At 35.4% G+C, this 23,226-nt stretch overlaps 2 protein-coding genes across 2 annotated transcripts in view; one reads left to right on the forward strand and one right to left on the reverse strand.

The window, feature by feature from the left end:
• Window positions 1-736: 736 nt before the first annotated feature.
• On the reverse strand, window positions 737-5,115 carry LOC142335458 (uncharacterized). The gene is made up of 2 exons (XM_075383965.1): window positions 4,960-5,115; window positions 737-1,818 (listed from the first exon to the last, which is right to left on the reverse strand). The coding sequence occupies exons 1-2, from the start codon at window positions 4,969-4,971 to the stop codon at window positions 772-774; spliced, it is 1,059 nt and encodes a 352-aa protein (XP_075240080.1). The 5' UTR covers window positions 4,972-5,115; the 3' UTR covers window positions 737-771.
• Window positions 5,116-12,643: 7,528 nt separating this feature from the next.
• LOC142334998 (uncharacterized) overlaps window positions 12,644-23,226 on the forward strand; it is a 253,501-nt gene continuing 242,918 nt past the window's right edge. The window contains exons 1-6 of the mRNA XM_075383327.1: window positions 12,644-12,816; window positions 14,359-14,617; window positions 17,309-17,598; window positions 18,223-18,511; window positions 19,112-19,454; window positions 20,301-20,518. Coding sequence (XP_075239442.1) covers window positions 12,710-12,816; window positions 14,359-14,617; window positions 17,309-17,598; window positions 18,223-18,511; window positions 19,112-19,454; window positions 20,301-20,518 — 1,506 coding nt within the window. The 5' untranslated portion in view covers window positions 12,644-12,709. The remainder of the gene's footprint in view (window positions 12,817-14,358; window positions 14,618-17,308; window positions 17,599-18,222; window positions 18,512-19,111; window positions 19,455-20,300; window positions 20,519-23,226) is intronic.

A 23,226-nucleotide genomic window follows, 5' to 3' on the forward strand; every position in this document is an offset into this window, starting at 1 on the left:
TTCACTGGATATTTTCTGTTTTTGCCCCCCCGTCCTAGATAAGGAGTTATTTTGCACCCCAAAAATATATACCTTTTGGTCCATAAATATCTTATTTGAGTCATGGATGAATTTTTGTTTCCGCATGTCAAAAAATTTCAGCCATGAAGAAAATTTTTTGACAGATAAGCGAAAAAATCGTAAAATCACGCATTTTTCTTTGTCTACTTACATTATAAACAAAGTTAAATTATTGTAAATGTGCTAATTTCAGAAGTTCGCTGTATCATTGAAATTGTAAACGCCGTTTGTTCATATTTGTTTTTGGAAGTATATGAAATGCAAACAATATGCTTTAACAGGTGTAAGTGGCGTTGCAAATGGACATAGTGAGGGGAGGGGGGTGGGGGGAGGGACAAACAGAGATTCATTTTACTAACTAAAACTGAAACCCAACAAACTAAAGCCGACAAAACTAAAGCCTTTGTTTCTTTGGCTCACAGGAAGTAAAATTTTGCGCTTTTTCTTTTCAGAAAACAAACAGGGAATTAAATTGCATAACAATTGGACTGAAAAATACTATAACTAATGCTCACTTTGACATGCCGCTTTGCTGCTTGCTGCTCACATTTTTCTTATTCATTAAAGTTGCGATTTTAATGCATCTATTTTGGTATTAAATATATATATATATATATATATATATATATATATATATATATATATATATATAAAACATTTTTCCTTTGTTTTCTTTTCTACTTGAATTGGGTTCACAGTTTGCAGAATAATTCAGCCTTGTCTCGAAGGATCTCCCGCCGATTTGGTCGCGGCTACTTTCGTGTTGTATGAAATAGATATTCCTCTAATCAAATAGAGGAAATCTCGGCGAAACTTTTGCCCCAGTAGAAGATAGACGAAAAAGTTGACAGAATTTGTTAGGGCTAGAAAGTTCGATTGGAAAGCATTCAAAAGCGCGCTGTTGCGTTCGTCCGCCATCGTTTCCACCTCAATTCTTCCCTTCGCCTGGACACAAAGGGTGAATCCAAGACAAAGAGCAGCAAACAATATACTCACGACTATCATCTGCCGGGTAATCTCTGCATCTCGCTTTCCTCCAGTTGCAGGTTTGTTAACATTGCCTGATCGTTTCAATCCAGTAAATCGAAGTTTGACGATTGTTATAACTGTGAACAGAATGACGCCTCCGATTGGTATAATTCCATTGATGAAATTACCAATTTGCACACGGATGTCGAAGAAAAACTCTCGAGTTATGACGTCAAATTTCACAGGCCGACAAGTTTCCGTCACTGGGTGAATGCGATACACGAAAAACGTTTGGGTCGACCACCCCCCAAGCAAGAAGTAAGCCAACAATGTGCCTATGACGCAGGCTTTCGGTTTTCCATACTCGCGGTATTTGAATGGGAACAATACGGCCAGACATTTATCCAGACTGAAGAGCAGAGTGACGTAATATGACGTCAGAGTTGTGGTCCAAGAAAAGTACTTGCATAATGCACAGATGACGTCACTGAGAGATGACAGAGTCCACCCGAAGAGCGGAAGCAGTTCATCGAGAATTCCGTCGTAGAAGACAGCCAGAAGATCAGTCAAAGCTAGACTGTACATGAATGCAGCGCCAGATGAGATATCCTTCCATTTTGAGATGATTACCATGGTCAGCACGTTTCCGATGCACCCAATAATGGATATGACTGAACAGAGTATGTCCAGAGACAGGATTAGGTTTGCAATTGTCGGGTACACCTCTTCCCAGTCTTCCCAATGGCTTTCAGAGTCCCCATCACTCCCAACAGTCACTTCGATCAGACTCTGCAATAGTGAAAGATATTGTAAAATTTCTTATTAGGTAATTCTTCTGGAAGATTGGCGGAAGGCTATATACTCCATTTTTCAACAAAAGCAGCTACCTTGGCTTGATTATTAACTTACCCTCAATAAATTTAAAACTCCGCGACATACAGAACTCACCGGTTACTTGGATCGAGGTTCGAGAAAGTTGCTGAAAGTGCAACTATTTTGTCAGAAAGAAAACACAAAAGGTTTTGATTTAAAAAAAATTGTTCGAGTTTGGAATCGCCCGATTTTTAAAAAAATAAGCAAAAAAACTGATAAAACTTTAAAAATGGGCTAATGTGATTAAAGCTAGCTTTACATAGTCCAAAACGTTCTGGAATAAAAAAAAACAAACTAAAAGTAAATAAGTTATCTAATTTACCCAAGAAAACTTTTTCGAATAAACAGCCAAGAGCAATTTTTTTCAATAAAAATGCGTTCAGAGAAACTGCTGATATAACTAGACTAAGTCAAATTTAACCCTAAATTTGACACTTAATCCAAAAACTTTTACAAAACTGTTTTATCAATCTTATCCTTCCAAAAATTGATATCGTTAATGAATAGCGTATCTAATATCTCCTCAAGCATGTCACAGCTTATCAAAAAATTATAAAGAAGAAGTAAAAATCATCTCGCTAAAAGAGCGTAAACATTTGTTAGGTTTTAGTTTTTCTTGGTTTGTTTGCAAACAAACCAAGAAAAACTAAAACCTAACAAATGTTTTCGCTCTTTTAGCGAGATGATTTTTACCTCTTCTTTATAATTTTTTTCATCTTCCATAATATGCTGTTGTATACTTTTGAGCCCATCAAATGGTTAGATGATGTGTTCTCATCAAATCCGAAAGAAAACAGATTGATAATATCGTATTGCAGACAATATCCTCATCGAAACTAACAGACCTCGTTAACAAAATATTCATTAAAAACGCGATGAAGGAAAAATTTTTCAACACGGAAAACCAATAATATTCCCACATACTATTTCGCCGCCGCGCATCCATATCTTTGACTTTAATGTTCACCAAATGAAGAGGAGATAGAAATTTTCAAAATTCATAAACTGATCGAAATCATTTGATTTGAGTAAAAACATGTTAAACTTGAACCACAAAAAGTACTAATTAGTTCAATATCTGACAGCTCAGAAGAACTACCATTAATCAGAATAAGAGATAAGACAAAAGACAAAACGGTTACATGACAATTTACCCAATTCCATTTTACCCAATGCCAATTTACCCTTCGCCATTTTACTCAACCTGCCATTTTACCCAATGCCATTTTACCCAATGCCATTTTACCCAATGCCATTTTACCCAATGCCATTTTACCCAATACCAACTTACCCAATGCTCTTTGATCTTTTTGTTCAATTATCCGATTGCAGTCGCCATTAGCAGTCGCTATTATAAGGATGGTTTAAAATGTTTGTGGACAATATAATCCCATGTTCGGTTGTGATAGTTTCATATCAAGTCCCACAGGCCATTTAATTATATAGTCCGCTAATTCCATGTTCGGTTGTGATAGTTTCATATCAAGTCGCACGGGCCATTTATTTTCTAGTCGGCTAAATAGTCGTTCTGGTTAATTTAGCAATGGGGTAAATTGGGTAAGTTGGCATTGGGTAAAATGGCATTGGGTAAAATGGCAGGTTGGGTAAAATTGCATTGGGTATAATGGTATTGGGTAAAATGGAATTGGGTAAATTGTTCTGACACCAGACAAAACACCAGTTACAGCCAAAACTCAAAATCTAATTTATAGACAATAAAATAAATTTCCTTAACAGGTGTAAAAAAGCATTAGATAAAATTTCAAATAAAAATTAATTTGTCAATCGCAAGAAAACCTATTGACATTCGTTAATGGAACCTTGACATTCAAATTATTGGTAGACAATTAAGAATATTGACAAAAAAACAATAAAAAAGTCATAAGAAATTTACAAAAGACAGATCCCCGATACAATCCAAATATTTTGGGTTGTAAAAAAAAACCACAAAGCGACAAAAACTAACTTTGCTATCTTGGCCATTAGATACACTTAATCGGTGGAAACATTAAATTAATACATATTTTGTCAAACAAAATGTTAAATTGAGCTAAAAAAAACGCAAGAGGAGGAAAAAAAAGGAAAAGGAAAAGAGGAAAAAATTGGCCAAATATTAAACGTTTACAAATTATCAAACCTCAGCAATTTGATGAAAAGGCATTTAGCAGTTTTTATTTTAGCTCTTATACGCTGCATGAGTGTTCTATTGACAGCACTCACGACTCAATGATGAATACATTGATCGGTCGAAAATATCTGAACAGAAAAACTCTGTCGATCATTTTCCGCCTTCCACTAAGGTGGGGTCGGAACACTACAGTGTGGAATCAAACTTTCTTCAGGCGATTAAATTGGTGGAGAGAGATCTGTTGAATAAGATAGTCAAGTTACCAGTGAAATTTTTTCACAGAGTGCATACATTTAAAAGGACCATCTTTTCATGAAAATACTATAATATATGAGATTTTTATTTGATTTTGTTGATCCAAAAAACAAGGAAGCTAATTAAATGTTCTGCTCATTAGTTTAATTCAAATATAACAACAAGTGGATCCTGTAAATGTAAATATAGTTTATAGAGTCATATATTTTTGGCTCGCCTTTTGGTAAACTTTATGATGAGAATTGCAGTTTACTGATTCAAAAAACGACTTAACTTATATCCAGTGAAGAAGATAACTTTCCTTACATCTTGATAAACAATGCTTGATTCTCTAGATCTTTCTAGAAGACTCGATGATTATAAAACTTACAAATTTAGGTACAAGTTCCGTTCATCAAATCCGTTCATGAACTGTTACAATCAAAACTGAGGCACTATGAATCTATAATCCCTATTTATGTGTATCAGCAAAATTCAGTAATGTCTCAAATTATGATTTATTGTTTAAAAGTTATGAAAACGGTCTAGAATAATTTATACAATCTGAATGATCTCATTACCGAGGAGCCTCACTTTTTGAGCCGTAGGATTTTTTTTCAAACCATGCTTCCAAAATTTACCAATTCCTTTCGAGCCTGAATTCCCTCTCAAAAATTTCATTAATTGTGTTTTACCTGGTTGTCCATAACTTTTCCCTCGTCGCACGATATTTCTATTTTTCGTTAATTATTCCCAAGCAAAGCCGTCCGTAAATTAAACAAAATTAAAAACTGGGTGAGTAAAACTGATCAGAGATATTAAACAGATTGAAGTAACTCTTGATTATAGGACTGAAACTAATGAAGTCGCGGATAATTAGATCGGAAACAAAGCAGCAATTTTGATCAAAAATGCCAATTAGGGTAAAATTTTGGACAACATCTCAGTTGGCGCGAGATGTCATTAAGGTGTCATTTGATCTCAAAAACCGTCTTCTTTGTTTCCTGGCTTCTTTTGAACTTGATGCGTACATTGTGCCCTATTCCTTTCATTTTTCCATGAGCAAAAAAGCGTGCTTTCATTTTTATAGAATATAATATTTTTGATCATGCCTGATTTGAAGCCCTAAACATTCAAATAAACCTGCGCTTAGATTGTTTTGTAAATTAGGTCAAATTTGGAACTCTCTAATGTGTGACGTCTCAAGATACAGACGTACAAATATAGAGAAAAAATATCTAACTGACGTACCAAATAAAATCATTTCCGACAACAATTTCTTTGAGGACACTGGTAGAGGCAAACGGACGCAGAGCAGAATGCTATAAAATGAGATTTAGAGCCGAATTGTTCCCGTGATAGGATTGGTCGATCATGCACTAATTACTTTAAAATAATTTTTTGTTTAAAAATTTACCTACAAAATAGCGTCTATACATAGTCACAACATCTGACTCTCATTTCCTTTTATCCGGCTCTGCGCCCATTTTTTTAATATTCATAGCTCCATTTTTTAAGCAAAAATCTTGTCTAATTTATATCTCCAAACATGAAAAGTTAGCTAGGCCAAACTACAAAAATGTATGGCGGTTCATTAAACAGACATATCAATCTGCAGAAAATTAAATATGTTGTAAGCATTATTGTCAGAAGGTGTCTACTGTCAGTATTATTGTTCTCTTGAGGGGGGAGGAACTATATACTCAAATGGGTTTTTTTTGTTCCGTGAATTTTCGCCGCTCGATATATTCATCGTAGAGAGTTGAGACTGGTATCATTAGAAAGCTCGTCCAGCGTAGAATATGGAATTAAAAAGAGTTTTTTAATTTTCGTTTTCTACAGGGAGTTATCGAGGTTTAAACTTCTGAGAAAAGAAGAGTGAATTCACGTTGTTTTTATTCACATTTTCCGGAACTTTTGCCTAAATTTTCGTCAATTTTGCTAAAATTTGTTAAATTTTTAAGTATAGTGTCATAGATTTTATTTTTGAAGACGAACGATTATTGTTGATTGTTTTCATTTAATTTTTTTGGCCAAAAAATCTGGATAAACATTTCAAAAATTAGCCTTTTTCATCAAAAACAGCACGAAATAAGCTACTTTAGTCCACTTTGATTAAATTTGCCGACAGTACACCCCCAAACAAAACTGATACAATCTTTGCAGACTCAGAGGGGGCTATTTCTACTTCAGAGTCCGCTGAGAGTGCACTGTAGTTAAAACTTTGCCGTTTTTTGCTAACTTTACTCGTTGATTATCAAAAATGCAGAACTTATTTTGAGTTTTCAACTAACAAATTATCTATATCTACAACATTCGAAAAATCAATTGTTCCTAACGGACAATAAGTATTAGCAGGGCTAGTTTGGGCCATTCTTGGACTGTTACAATCCAAAAAAAAATTGGGTTGTAATCAGTCGGTCTTTTTTTTTTTTAAAAAAAGACATTTTTTTAATAATAAAGAACAGAACATATCAAATCAAAGCTCAGGAGTGATAGGTCCAACCAATTCGCTTGCTAAACGGCTCCAAGCTAATGTATTTAGTTTTTTAATTGAAAGTTTATGGTCGTTTCTTTTTTTAAAAATAATTGACTTTTCAATAAATAGTGGCTTAATTAACTTTTCCTCTATTTTTTTCTTAATTTGTTCAACTTCCAGCTTAGTGTCAGCAAAGAGAGACTGCTTCTTCTTTCTACTGATTTAACATTTATTCTCGGTTTCAGTTTTGAGCCTGAAGTTATTGTTTTCTGGCTTTGATACTACAAGATTTCAGAATTTTGTTTGTTTTGATATTTGCCAGTTTTTCACGTTTTCTAATTTTGTCACATTATCACATTATTGAAAGTTCTCATGTCACCTTATTAGCATTCAGAATAAGGAACAATTGAACATATTAAAATCCTGAAAGATATACATCATCGATTTAACGGCCTCGACGCCTCTTTCTTGAAGAAATCAATTGAATTTTTTAATTTTGTCTCTAACTGTCATTTATACTTTGTCGTTTCGGTCGTATGAAATTTCCTGTATAGTGATAGCTTTCATTGGCTTTTTATGGAAGAATAGAAGAACCGATATTCTGATATTAGTAGATAGCTGATGGCTTTCATGACTTTGAAAACAATCGTTTTCCAAAATTAAAAAAAAAAAACTTTTTAACTTCGCAATTTTGTTCTTTTTGTTTCTTTTTGTTACCTAATCTCGTTAGTTAATTAAAGGTAAAATATGACGTTATGGGTGTCAAGGGAATAAAAGGGATTGGTGTCCCAAAATCTTTTTTTTAAAGAATTTGTTATGACCTTGCTGGCTTCGACACCGGTTTTTCACAAAAAAAAAGTAAATTAATTTGATTTTTGTCATATTTGACGTTCTTTTTGTAGATGCAAGAAATATTCTGGATAATTCCAGGTCTCGAAGGCTTCTTTTTTATGAATAAACGACGCTGTTTAAATAGCTCTTTTTGTAATTAATGCCTTTCATGGCATTGAATGTAATTTTGTTTCGAAAAAAAAATTAAAAGTATTACATACTTTAGCACTTCGCTTTTTGTCTACTTGTTACCTAGTCTTACTAATGAATGGCCACGTACTACATTATAGCTGTTTGAAGAAGGCGCAATCAATTCTATTTTGAGTGCCAAAGTTTGGCTTGACGGTTTTGACAGCGTTTTCTGGCAAGTTTCAATTGAAATTTTGTTTGTTCTTTGTTGTTCTTTTTAGCCGCTTTAGAAAATGAATAAGGACAGGTCCTAATGCCCTTCTATAGAAGCAGTGGTAATCGTAAATTTGTGGTAATATTAATTGATTCCTAATGGTATTTATTACTTTGAAGTTAACTGTTTCAAAAAAGTAAGTTAATTTTTTTACTTTACTGTTTTTGTTCTTTTTTATATAATTGTTACCAAACCTTTTTATGGACTGGTCGCATATGTTTTCTGGTGATTTATATGTTATTTTTGTTTAGTTTTAGGTTTATCTGACGGTATGTTGACTTTGTTATTAAATTTAGTTTTTAAGAGGGACATAAATTTTTTGATGTAATTAATGTTTGTTGTTGTTGTTGTTGTTTGATTTTGCTGATCGACTTGACTCGCTTTCTTAATATTGACATATTACAGCAATCTAATGCATCAATATTTACTCCACTAAGTTCTTTGCTTTGGAGGCTATCTTATCGTTCATACAGAATTTTTTGAAAAAGTCTTGGGCTTTTTTGGGATTCGCAAAAAATAATTTTTGGGTTTTTCTATCTGTTCCTCATTTGGTAGACAATTATGCCAAAATTGTGGATGGGCGGGGTCGGAACCTATGTGCCATCGCACATTACCGAGCCGCCTTGTTTTGTTATCTCTTCATTTGGTTGACAATTAAGTCAAAAATGTAGATGAGCTCGGGTCGGAACATCATGTGTGAACGCACATTAACGAGCCGCCTTGTTGTAATTGGATATCAAAACATCACAAATCGAAGTTCTGTCTCTTTATTTCTGCATTTTTACCTAACTTGACATCTGATATTTGGTTTTCCCTATTTTATAGATTGTTTAAACCCTCTGAGCTTCAAGAAACCGAACAAGCGGATCGGAAATGTGCGTTTGCGCATAATCCAACCTGTCAAATCATGATATAGGAAAATTTCTTTAAGTTTATGCATTTCAATATAATCTAGGCCGTTAAAACAAAGTAAAAAATTCCGCTGTAAAATATATATTCATCTTTTTTAAATCATGAACTGTCCCTATAAATCTATTTCATCTTGATAGGCATCATTTCAATGTTTACAAAAGAAAATTTGTAGTTTGTATTGATCGGTTTCCTCAAATTGATCATGAGGTGCAAAACTACATTATACTTCTTTGTTTTAAGTTAAAAACACCTAATAGACATCAGCATATTATCTTACAAATGTTTTATTCTTCGCTCAATCTTTAAGTTATGAATAAAACTGGAATTTAAAGGTAAATTGCTGCAGGAAATAAAGGAGGCTCCCCTTAAAAATGTTTTCAATCTAGTTGCCTTTGAAAAAGAACTTTGAAGAAAAAACAAGCTGATTTACAGGTCATAAAGTAATATGCAGGTAAAGCAAAACTACTTGAAACAAGTTGCTGGTAATTTGCTTTTTTTTGAGAAATAGCTCGTTTTTGCAAATTGGGAGCAGTAAATCTATTTTTTTGCTCTAACCCTGGTCAAATTGGGATGATTGTCTGCTAAGATCTTGAAAAACTCATGCAAGACTCTTGTATGGATATGCATAATCTCTTAAGTGCTCTTACCGTTAATCTTGCAAGATTTTAAGCAGATAACCGTCGACTTTGTAGGACTCTTGCCAGGCATACGTAACTCCACAGAGGTTTCTAACAGCCAACCATTACTCTGCCCTTAAGAAGCTTAGACAATAGCTCACAAATAAAACATTGTCTCGGCAAGCAAAGTTTGCGAACTCATCAACTAATTGTACCATTTAGATACCTATAAAGCTATTTGGGTTTTTAAACAGGTACTCTAAAAAGGAATTTTTTTTAAAAAAAAATCTGAGACTAAAATTGTTTAAATATAGAATTTTAAATAATTCAAAGATACTGATCGAGCAGTGTGATCTCAAAATATCGATAATTTAATGAACTCGCCATGTTAAGGATATTTGCAACTGTAACTTAAAAAAATAACACTGTGAAAAGTTTTACATAATTCTACCGTACTACATCTATCAGTCTTAACAAGTTTCACCATTATTTTTGAATCTAACTCTTTTGCCAAATAATTTTTGCAAAGGGAGGGTTAAAATTTTGTAATAGGTGTAAAATAATCATGAAGATCGAAACAACGTTTCTTCTTTCATTTTACTCTTCAATGTAGACAAAACTAAAGAAACGTAACATACAATCATGTGAAAAGATGAAAGCGTGAGCAAAATTTATCATTTTCTGAGACATTTATTTTGTTTTTTGTTGCCCATTGTCAACCCAATTTGCTTCGAAAAATGTTTTTCAACGTAAAAATACACTTTCCAAAAATACAGGAAAAGCTGTGGAATTTTCAGCACAGAAATGTTTTGGTTGATCCCCAAACGATAGGTTTTGAGATATCTGAAGAAAAATGACATGTAAAGGCTATGAATGGAAAAGGCGGGTAAATATATCTCATACTTGCTAGTGAAAAATATGCCTAGAAATCAACGCAACTTAACATTGCAAACAAAACCCCTCCCCCACCCGCACGGCTCAGCTTCACTTCTCGAAAATTTTCTTAAAACTTTTTTCATGAAAGTCTGTTCCTCTCATGGCCGCTACGCAGGTTAAAATAAACCGTCCAAATTAAAGTTATGGTGGCTGATGAGAGAGATATTGACTTTTTGAGTAATTACGAGCGTCTACCCGTCCCAAATTTTTCGAGTACAATTACTCATTTTTTTTTGTAAACACAATTAATTTTTTTCATAATTTAAGATAAAGTACGTATGAAACGCACTCACGAACTTCGAGAATGAAATGACGGTGTCATAAATAGAAATTTCAGTCTGAGTTTTCCATTTTGCAACCCAGAATGGAAAAGTGGGTTCTGTTTTCCTCCGCAAAATACCCGTTGTGGAAACCCGTTCCACAAAATGGCTTTAATTAGATTTGGAACAATTAATTTTTTTCAATTGTCATGGACTGAAAGCAAAAATCATTTTTAAAAGGAGCCACAAAACGTCAAAACTTGAAAGACGAAAACAAACAAGGAAAATAAATTGTGCGGCATATTAATGATTTTAGTTATTAATGTTGATAAAAGTGTGTTAGTAAAAAATATGTTTGCACCTGTTTAGGAAACAAACAAAGCATGGAAAAAGCAAGTTTTGCATAGGGATAACAAAATTTGTTGAAAAAAAATTATGAATACCCACGAATAATAACAAAAAAATACCTTGAATTCACAATTCACAAAAAAATGTATCAGTCTGACTTCGATCAACTGAGTCAAACTAATTTCAACGGTCTTATTAAATTGATGTTATGAAAAAGATGATTTTGAGCTGGTGTTTTAATTTTTTGCTAAAGATAATATTTTCATTGCAGGAAAAGCCCGTTTTTAAAATTTAATTTTTGATAGCCATTATTCATAAAAAATGACAGTTTACGACCTATTTCCAAAGATCAATAATTGGTCCCGATCAAGATATAGCCAACAGATAGCTTAATATTAAAATCCGCTTGCTTTACTACACTGCAGTTCGCAACACTGCAGTAGTGAACTTAAAAAGTGTCTGCTATGCATTGACTCATACTTGAATCATATTTGCATCGATCAATGGCCAGCCAGGATGAGGGCCCACTTGGAAACCACCTCCTCTGATCCCGGGAGGAGGTTTCACCCCTATTTCACCCCTAATTAGCGGGGATTAGGGTGTAATCCGTTTTCCACTCTTATTTATCCGGGAAAAGAGTGTAAGAGTGGTCAAACTGAATGGACCTATGATCTGATATGCAAGGATCAACGATTAAAAAATCCCTTAAACTGGTTTCCCAGTTTCAATTTAGTGTAGAAGTATTATTAACGTTGTAAATTTGTGTAATTTAACGCTCTCTTTTGGGGTGGAGTCACATAGGTTCACTCCTTAGAAATGTATAGAGAAAGGACGTGAAAGTGCCTGATTCAGCGTTATTCTAATGTTGCGATAAAGAGAAATTCTTTATTGCGGAAAAGCTAGCATGTTTAAATGTGACCCTCTATGACCTAATCGAAAGATCAATAATGTTTCCATCCTTTCGCAGAGCATACAAACTTCTTGTTTGGGTCCCTGCTGAGGTCATCCATATATGCTCGTCAGAAGAAAACAAAAGAAGTCATAAGACATTTTTTTTGCAGAATAAACTTGAATAACGTCAAGCTCTCTTAGCAAAAAATACCTGCAATAAGAATTTGGTGGACTTATCTTAATTGCCCACATTCATTTCACTTCAAAAAGTATTAAAATTTTGTTAAATGCTCATACCGCCAAGCGTAACTACTAATCACATTTCTTTGGGAGTATTATCCATTTTAGGCTATTTAATTGCCGCGTGGAAACTACTTACACATAATTTGGATCTATTCTAATTCGCCCCCCCCCCCAACCCCCCCCCCCCCCCCCCCCCGTGTTTTTTATGACCCCCAGTTACAAATTACATAAATAGCACGTTACGATGTAAGAAAATAGCACGTGCGCCTGGGGGTCATAAAAAATTTATGCTTACTAAGCTGGGGGGGGGGGGGGGGGGGCAGAATAGATCCCATAATTTTATTCCTTTCTGCATTGGGAGTCAAAAGTCGAGAGGAAGTGCCAGTCATATTCTTCGCAACTAGTTTTATTTTGGTACCCGTGGACGCCCGTAATGGTTACTTTGTATTTCAGGTAGACGTGGCGAGTGTGGGCTTTGAGTACGCAGGTCCAGTGAAAGGGACCAACTTCGCAGCCTATGGCTACATGATACCAATGGCCACTTCCAAGAATGCCTTCGAGACTTCCCTCTCCCTCACGTACCCATCCAAAGCACTCATGGATTTGAGAGCCAAAGTCGTCATGACTGAAAGGTGAGTGAAAAATGTGTAAAAATTTCAGATTGTGTCAAATTCCAATCCGATAAATTTAACATCCGGCCAGCTTTTAAACTTTTATTATTCGACCGGATGATATCTTGGGCGCTGGTAATGAACCGGGTCGAGGTGTCAGGCGCTGATTTAACGCAACTTCAGCACACCACCATCGAAATATTCACCGCATTTATATACACTCAGATGGTTTATTTAATGAAAATTTTTAGCGCATTTTATCTTAAAAGTAATCGGAGCATTTTGAGCACATTCTTCACAAAAATTTTAGCACTGTAAATTTCAGTAAATTTCTTGCTCAACTTCAGCCCTTTTCAGACCATACGTATGTATGTATGGTTTTTTGAAGACTCAGCGAATTTTTTACATGAATTATGAAAATTTGCTCCACCCGAGTAGAGCTGGATTTTGTTGTTATCATTTCTGATTGGATTATGTTCCCGGGAGTTATACTGCATAGAACATTTCATACGGGATGGATATTACCCTCAGAATATCCATCACCGTATTCTAGTTCAACTTAATTTATTTTACGCCATTTGAAGGGCAGATGCTTTCATTTAGTTATTCATACTTCTTTTAGTTCAGTTTGATGGTTGATCAGGCTTCAGACAGGAAACTGTCTGTTCACTCATGTAAACAAATTTAACTTTCTGTATTTTGTGCAATTAACTTGTGATCTTATGCAACGTCCTTTTTAATCATAATTTGTTTAAATCTTGTTTTATTCCTCCCATTTGCACTGCTGTAATTCAGTTTGTAACTTATCCTTAGTGAATCGCTCTTCAAATTAGATAGCTCAACTTAAGCTGAGCCATTCACATCGCGAATACTAGATTCGTAACTGAGAATTCAAAATAATAGAATGTAAACAGGCAAACGTGGTGCAACTGCCTTCGCAAGTTCAACCAAGACTTATTCGCTAATCAATTGACTTGTCAGAAAGTAATTGAGTACAACAGAACACAAGAAAAGTTCAAACAGTATTTCATATAATTTTGTTCATTTATATCAAGGTCAATCAGAGACGAAGGCAAGAATTTTGACAATATGTACCAACACAATTATCCTCGCCTTAAATTGACATTTAAATGGACTGTACAGTTTGATATCAAGGAGTTCTGCGGTAATGAAGTAAATTCAAACATTAAAGTTATCATTAGGCAGTCAAGTTAGGTTCTAGAGTTGATCTCGCTTTGTAAAGACCAAATGCCTCTTCTTGTTCAGAAGTCATAAATACGAACATCCTTTTCAAATGAGATCTGAGAGCAACTTCATCTGCAAAATTAAAAGTCCTCCACGATATTAGTGACATAACTTGATTCGAATCGCCGCCATGCTTCTTTTGCATTGAAAAGTGTACAATTATTTTGTAGCACAGGCGGTTTCGTCTGTTGCGGAGAAAATTTTATGGAAAATGTTAACTGGAACAGGCAGCCAGCTGCTTAATAAGGTCACTTGCTCTGGTAAAATAATTTGGTTTTGTTATTAAACTTCAACTTCAATTTAGTCTTTCTCGTTTAGAGGCTCCTGTTGCATGCCTTCCACCATCAGGTTTGACATCAGTGACGTCGATTACCAAACCAAGAAGGCCGTGGCCACCTTTATACCCTTTAGCTTCCTCTACGGAGGAGAGAGTAGGATTAAGGTGGCCATCATAGCTACTGTGGCTGCGACCTTTACCTCTGAGAAGTTTGACCTCAAGTTGGAGGTCGGTGGGGAATCGTGCAAGGCATGTGAGGAAACGAGCTATTTCACCACAATTGACACTTTCACTTATGACGTAAGTATTTTTCATTTTGCACAAATTTGTGATCTTTTATGCTTTATCACAAACAATGCTCAAGTTAGGTTTCTTTAAACCACGTGAGCCTCATTAAAAGTAGGTTCTGTAGCTTTGCTTATGTAGGTTCCTTGCAAAATTATTGAGGTCTCAAAATTTTTCCAAATTCTAGAAATTTTGAATAATTATATTGAATATAAAATTGCGGACAAAAAACTATTACGGAACCCAAAATTCGTACTGTGACCTAACCTGTCATTTTTTAAAAATGTTCTTGCATTTTTTGCTTTTTCTGTGTTAATTACAGAACAGAACAATTCAAATCAACGCTTACTAATGACACGTCCAATTGGCTTTCTAATGAGTTTCAAGAAAACCTATTCAGTTTTTTCAATCAAAGCTTATGATCGTTTTAGTTTTTAAAAAAACTGTTTTCAAAATAAACATTGGATTTTTGAGGGTTGCCACTTTTTACTCTTTTTTTGGTCAACTTTTAGCTTAATGTCAGCAAAGACAGGTCACAACGTCTTTCTAATAGATCGAAATTTATACTTTTTTGCAGTTTTATGTTATAAGTAAAGGTTTTCGGCGTTGATACTACAAGTTTTCTCCAATCTTTTTCAACTTTTTGACAATTTCGCGTTTTTGAGGTTCGTTTTTTGTCTTTTCATATTATTGGCTGGTCAGGTATCTTATTATTGGCGTTTGAAAAAAAGCACATTTAAACATTTCAGTTTCTTTAGTGAAAAGGTTATTGTTTTAAGGGCTTCGACGACGTCTTTTAGCATATTAAAATTAATGGAATCTTTTTAAATCCTTTGTTTTTCTTTTTGCAGCCGTATGAAAAAATCTGGACATTTACTGGTTTTAGCGGCACCTTATGGATGAAGAAAGGAGCCTATTTACAGAACTCAGTTGACAGCTGAAGCTTTTCATGAATTGGAACTCAAAACCTATTCTGTTTTTTGTGGGGGTCTCATATCACAATTTTTTTGTTGTAGAAAGGCAAAATTGAAAACATCTAATGGTTCTAGTTCTCAGTTTATTGTTTTAACGGCTGCGTCACCGGTTCTTTGCAAAAAATTAAAGTTCGCATTTTTTTGATTTTTTGGACATTTTTTGCATTTGTGATTCTTTTCAGAGACGTATAATTTTTCCTGAGTCGTGAAAATTCTTATTTGTTTTCTTTGGAGAAAGAAATAACACTATTTAATGATTTCAATTGAAAACGTATATTTTTAGACTTAGAAATTAATTCAAAAGTACACATTTATTCTCGAATTTTATAATTTTAGTTCTTTTTTGTCTACGTGTTACCTAATTTCATTGATCAGAAGTCATATTTCACAATATTGGTGCTTTAAAAAGGTACAATTGATTATGTGTCATTCTTCAGGGATTAGAAAATGATTTTATGTTTGGTTTTTGTAGACGTACGACATAATTGGGATGAAGACAGGTCTCAAAGTCTTCAAGTGGAAATATGAATAATTTTAAACCTATGTAAATGTTTCTTTTGATATCTAATGGTTTTTCTTATTTGAAACTGTTTGTTTTCGAGAAAGACAAGTTGATTTATTAACTTCGCCGTGTTTTTTTTTTGTCTACTTGTTACCGAGTCTCATTAAGGACTTGTCCCACGTTTTCTAGTGAAGTACAAATTGATTTGTTTAGTTTGTTTTATTTGACGCTATTTTGACTTTGTTGATAAGTTTCGTTTTAAAAAAGTCAGACACTGAGTTTTGGATGTAAAGATTGTTTGTTACTAATTGATTATGTTGATTGCTTTGTCTTATCGTCCTAATAATTGGCTTTTTTAGTTCATTAAATGATTTGAGTTGGAGGAGCTTTTTTTAAATTCACACACTTATTATTGAGAGTTCTTGTTGTTCTTATAATCAATGTGAGTACAGACTACCGGGAGGAAATAAAACACTCTTTGTTTTTCTTTTGTCTGTCTTTGCGTAAAAGTGGGATAGTGTTTTATGTAAACTTTTGGTTTTAATTAATTGAATTTTAGAAGTGTTGTTGTTTTCGAACAGTTTGCTACTATAATTTGACAGGCAAGCTTATTAAATGTTTCAACCTCCAATTTTTTTAGGGGCTTGGAACTTTATGGTACCCTACTTTTTTTAATGTCAATTTTGGCCGACGGTTATCTTTCGATAAAAAACAAAAAAATGGTACCATTGAAAAGCTCTTTAAACATTTGATCAATCCTTGGAGAGACTTTCTCAGTCTCCTGGATTCTCGATGAAAAATTGAGGATTGAATTTATCAAAATTGTTCTTATTTCTGACCTTTTTATGTTTTGTTTATACTTTGTATTACATTAGATGTTTTGTAAAACTCATTTTAAACAGCTTGGAGGTTTTTTTTTAAAAGATATCAAATATCTACAATGACAGGCTGAAATATAACAACGCATGGGTAAATTTCTTTGAGTTTTTCATTGGAATATTTCGTTAGTGTATTAAAGTTTTTTTCGTCTCCTCGCGTTTTTTTTTCTTTTTGACCTCTAGTTGCCAAAAAATGAGCTAAGATTTGGAAGAGGGGTCGGAAAATGATGTGCGTGCGCACATTAACCTCCCCAAACAATATACGCAAAAACTTAAAAGCGGATGAAATTAAGTTAATGGATGATTTTTGCTGCCATTTGCAAAGCACGTTTAAAGAACATCTATTTTCCAGCCGACTCATTTCCCTGAAGTGCAAATGGGTGTCCTGAACAAGTTTGGTGGTACCTATGCAAAAGACATTGAAATCTACCAGTCGGGTTTTGGCATGTTTGATATGGTTGTGACGTTTACGGATGCTGCCCCGGCACACGAACTGTTCGAATTGCATGCTGGGTTTGTGCTGGACTCCGAGTCCAGTGTGTTCAGAGTGATGCATATGAGCAAGGCCTATCTCACACATGTTGGAGACAATCTGCCTTATCTTCAAGACATGCGAGATGCTATCAAGATTAAAGCGACAATGTTAGTGATTGAAAATTTGGGAATAACAGTATAATTTCCAATTGTTTTAAAATTTTAAATTTGTAGATTTCTAAAATAAAACTTCACAATGATGTTTCTCGGCTCGTCAAAAGATCATGCTCGGTCCAAAATTCCCGATGAAAAAACGGTTGACCGAACAATAAAAAGACCGTTCCTTGACTTTAACTAGGAATTCCACTGTGTAACTATCCAATAAAGGGCGCGCCCTCTGGAATTTTTGATTGTCATATTTATAGACTCAATTTTGAACCGATCACTCGAGGGATTTTGATTGGTACGATGACATTATGCAATGATATGATTAAACTCTTTTAAAAACCCTCTGTCAAATACGCACCATAAAACCCCGCTAGTTGTAGGCTTCTGCAAATAAATAAAAAAATCTATAAAAGAACAAAAATGTTAGTTATTCACCCGCTTGTTTTTTTGTTTACAAACCTTAACTGCTCATGTTATATTCGTCATAGTGTTTATGATATGTAATGATTTCAAAAGGAACTTTATATCTAGGGGCGCGTACCGTCCTGGGGCCTGGGGCTATACTGAAAAAATATAAGATCTGAGTTATACTGTCAGCAAAATTGGTTTATATTATATTTTAAGTGAGACGATTCCGAACCACTTACCCTACACAATCTCATCCTTCACATTTGAGCTGCCCGAGAGTGTGACCTACCTGCCTCTGAACACATTTGACGTTATGGACAGACGGATTGTGATGACAGTGGTGTACCATCTACCCTTCTCTGACCTCTTGACCTACTACTGGAAGGAGACTATTCTGGGATATGTCTCCATGGACGATTACAGGGAAGATGTGGTGTCCTCTTCCGTGTCGGCCATTTTGGATGTGGCCACTCAAGAAGTCTATTCTCACTCTGACGCCACTAAGGTAGCGCTAAATGGTCACTGCAGAAGTCATTGAGAAAGTCTGGCAATAATCGAGAATAACGTAGTGGTTCCAGATGTATAAGTCAGTTCGCAGATATTGTGAGAGAGCGTGCAGCACTTAATTCCAAGTTTTAAAATGTCTAAACTGTGCAGTGTCAGAAATTGATCTTGAAATTTCGGCATTTTTGAGCTTACAAGTTGTGTTTTTTAAGCAAGGTTACGTGACTCAGCAGACGTTACTTTCGAAATTGTGGCTTAACGTCTTAAAACAGTTGTGCGGTTTTCAATAAACCCCTGAAGTTCTGTGATTTCACGTTTTAAATTCACGTCAGATGTTTTCCTATGTAGTGCCAGATGCTGAAACATTCAAAGTGCAATTCCTAAGTAAGGTCATGTTGCTCGGCTAAATTCAGTTCTCAAAGTTCGCGACAATTGCTACATTTTCTCGGCGAATTCATTAAAGCCACGTAATTTCCTCCTCAAATAGAAGCTAACCTATAGCCCCCTCCCCCAATCATGGTAAATATAACGTAAGGGGGGGCTATAATTTCATTGGGGTGTAACGGGAAAGACCCCATTATTGCATACTTCTGGTGTTTAGACCACATTTATGAATGCCAACGGTGGAGACATTTTTCGGGCGACCTCTTGGCCAGTTGACGATCTGACAGTTGTGAACGTTAATGACAAGACATACAGTGGCAAACTCATCTCTGGAGAAGAGAAGATTGTCGTCTGTCGAGCATTTGTCACACCTGGCAAGCTGTTCAATGACTACGCATTTAACATCTCAGTCAATGACCAGCCGCTGCCCAGGAGTGGCGATGTCTCCTATGAGAGGGAGCAGGATCAGATCAAGATTGCAGATTATTACTTGTCACCTGGATCCAACGTGGACGTATATTTTGATGCAGAGTTCCAGACATACAGATTCGGGAGCCGAGGTTAAAGTTTAATCAAGTTCCCCACTTTTGTCTGGGAACAATAACGAGGTCTTGTTATGACAATTTGGATCTTTTCTCCCATTTCTGCCCCCCCAAGCTTAGTGGGTTCATATTATTTGCAACCTCAGACGCACGTGCAAAATTTATGCATAATGATTTGTAACAACTAATGACATGTAATGGCATGTGCTTTGTAATTGGAAGGGGGCGCATTTCGTACTATGTGTGTGTGTGTGTGTGTGTGTGGGGGGGGGGGGGGGGGGGGGGTCACAAAAGGAAAAAAATGGCGGCCGTATAAATACAATTATAGTTGTAATTTTACGGCTGAGGCTCAATGAAGTTCTTGAATAATGAATGCCTTAAACTACTGTTAACTAGAGTTCAGAATAGGAAAAGTATAAACGTGAGATGTCAATCACTAGATAAATGGTGAATCCTAGGTTGACGTCCTAGATCAAAAAGATGTTATGTCCAGACTGTCCGGGACATAATGTGCTTAAAGCCGGACATTCCTGCGTTCAGTTAATCCGTACGTTCTTCGCGTCTTCAAAGTTGCCTTTGTCCAGACTTTCATGCGTTTATCTGTGCTTCGAGGCCGTGCAATTTTGAACGCTTGCCTCACCCTGGTCGGTTTATTTGGGTCTGGACGTATCGACATTCGTTCTTGGACTTCAGCCAGAACTGGCCGAGTTTCTGGACGATCAATCTTTTGAGTGTTTACTGGTGATTGCCCAACAAAAATTTATTTGAACAAGCTAGAGAGAAGTTTTGTTCACAGCAATGTAGGACAACAATTCATTCAATTATTACGTAAGTTTTGTTCATGTCACACTTTATGTTGTGCAGAAGTGTACAAGAACGAGTCCAGGGATAACTACGAGATCCGTGTGTTTGTTCACGTGTTGGCTCCGTCGGGACTAGGAGTTACCATTGACAGTGCCTCTGCATTCGAGATCAAGTGCAAATTTGAGTTCTTGCTCAAGCCAGGAGACGCTCTGGAAGAAGTGGAGGAAATCTCAATCGCTCTAACTTCTGCTGGCACATACTCATCCAATGCACACCCCGTAAGAATTACAACTAACTCTGAACAAGAACGACACGACACAGTCGTAAGAAGAAATTCAAAGAAAATCACAACTTTTTTGCCAATTTTTGAGCAAGACTACTTCAAGGCAATTTCGGGAAGAAACAAGTACCATAACTGTGATCAGATTTCATTGTAGGATGACTGCAAGAACCCCCCCCCCCCAATAGATTATAACCCTGCATATACTAATATTTTTAATATTTTATACCAATAAAATTGTTTATTGGTTATATGACAATATACCCAACCCCGAAACTACCCAGTGCCATGCTTTCTCAAAAATAACCCGACAATTTAATCCCAGGTTTGGTTTTGATAGGCTCATACCAAGTCCCACGGATCCTGAGGCATGGCCATGGCCTGGGAGTGATGGCCAAATGCACTCGTTAAATATTATGCAAAATAATCTTTCTAGTAATTTCATTAATAGGATAAATATTGGGTGTATTTTGGGTAATTTGTCACATTGGGCATATTTGTGTTATGTATTTTGTCCTGACACTGCACACACAGATCCTCTTATTAGGCTATACAAACGATAATCAAATAATTAGGACAAAAACACGTTAGAGTTAACGCAAAGGTTTTGTTCGGGAGACGGAAGGTGGTCGTGAAAACCCAGGCCTCGACTTATGAAATGATTTTAAGTCTAGTAGGGGGGGGGGGGGCAATATTGACTATAATTACACGGTCGAGCTTCCTAGTTAAAGTCGAGCTAATATCTTTTCATGGGTCGAGCTAAAGTCATTTCATACCGAAGAAAGTCCAGCTAAGGTGTTTTCATGGGCCCATCATTAGTCATTTCATAACCAACAAAGTCGAGTTATAGTCTTTTCATGGGTCCACAGTTAGTCTTTTCATAACTCTGCTTTTTTGTTTCAAAATGCAAAGTTTTTTCCTGCTGCTGTACATACGGCTGCAGAACCGGAGCAAGACTAAATAGCTTTGCACCAGAGCAGTTCAACCTAGGAATCAGTTGGAAACTGCCAAAAGCCTTAAGGATTTTGTCAAATCTTAAGATAAAGAGTTATTGCAGCTTGAGTATATTACCACATTACTTGACTCAATGAAACCAGCTAGCTTAAGTGTATTGGTCCTAGTCCCATTAGGCATCACAAAAATTTGGGGTTATTCAGTTTGTTTTCCCTTCCAAAATTAGTTATCTTTAAAAAAATGATTCAGGTTTTTGAGGGACTTGTGGTTCTTTTCAATCGTAAAAGGTGAAGGAGCATGCATGCTGACTACGTTATATGCAATATTCCACGTAAAATGTTAATGACAAAAAAGCAGACTTATGAAAAGACTAATGATGGACCCATGAAAAGACTTTACCTCGACTTTGTTTGGAAGCATTGTGTCGAGTTTAAATCCAGCCCAAATTTTGGGGTCGAGCCAAAGTATTTTGTAAAATGTTGGGTCCAACTAATGTCTTCTGCGAAAAATCTGAGTGGAGCTTAAGTCCAGCTAAAATCTTTTCATAGCTCAAATGAGTCGAGTATGGTTTTTTCATAGTACAGTTTGGTCGAACATTTTCTTTTCATAAGTCTGTACCAACACCTGGGAGGGGGGCTCGACTACCAGCAAAAAGCAAATCGATAAAAATGAGAGGCTAAAAACTAGTATTCAAAAATGTGTGTTTTTTTTTCATTTGCTGAAATAGTTATAATCTCGTAGTTTTCCTGGAAAAACTTTAGGCAATCCTATTTAAATAGTTATGTAAATCTAAAAAAAATTTCCTTGTAAATTAACTTATATATTTTTTGCACCATGGCTCAGTAGTTTTGCATTAGTTGTAACCAAATGCATTTGCCGAGTGATAACACAGTTTTGCGTGGTAAAGTTAAAAGGATGGGCTCATTCTTTAAATGGGCTAGAGGTCAATAGCCTTCCAGGATCGAGGTGTAAACGCTAGAAATCGCCATAAGAAATGCGCTGTATGTCGTATGGTTGAAAAATTGTGGTTTTTAGTGCTGAATGTGTTTAAAACTCACCGCTTAAAATACCAAATCAATGGTGCAAAATTTAGTAAACATTTGATTTACTGCTTCTTGTCGGTAGAGGTGAAGTTCATATTACCGCTTAAATGGTAAAATTTTCGATGTTGAAATTCGCGATTTTTACGAAAATGCGCCTTTTAAAACCAATAATCTTCCAAAATTTCAATGCGCATATTTCACCATCAATGTGAATGAAAATGAATTAAATTGTTTAGTTTAAAAAGAAGTATATATAAAAAGGCAAGTTATGGGTTACGCAGTGGGAAAGTATGTTGATTACAGGCAGGAGATCAGTGTGTCAAAACGGGGCACGTAAGTTCAATGTTCCGACCTACCTTACTATATACACAAATGGGTTTTTTTTGTTCAGTCAATTTTGGCCGATCGATATATTGATCGTGTAGAGTTGTGATTAGTATCATTAGAGAGTCAGTTCAGCGTAAAATATAAAGTCAAGAAGGTTTTTTAAATTTCGTTTCTTCCAGGGAGTTATCGAGGTTTGAAATTTTTGTGAATAGTAGCCGGAGTTATGTTGTTTTTGTTCACATTTTCCGTAATTCTTGACACAATTTGCGTCACTTTTGCTGAAGTTTTTTTTTGAAATTTTTGACCATAAAAGTATTGATTTTACTTTTAGAGAAACAAGCGGCTTGCCTATTGCTTTTATTCTAGCCTTTCGACAGAAATT

This window comes from Convolutriloba macropyga, chromosome 2, assembly GCF_964194025.1.
Source record: "Convolutriloba macropyga chromosome 2, txConMacr16.3, whole genome shotgun sequence".
Classification (NCBI taxonomy): Eukaryota; Metazoa; Xenacoelomorpha; order Acoela; family Convolutidae; genus Convolutriloba; species Convolutriloba macropyga.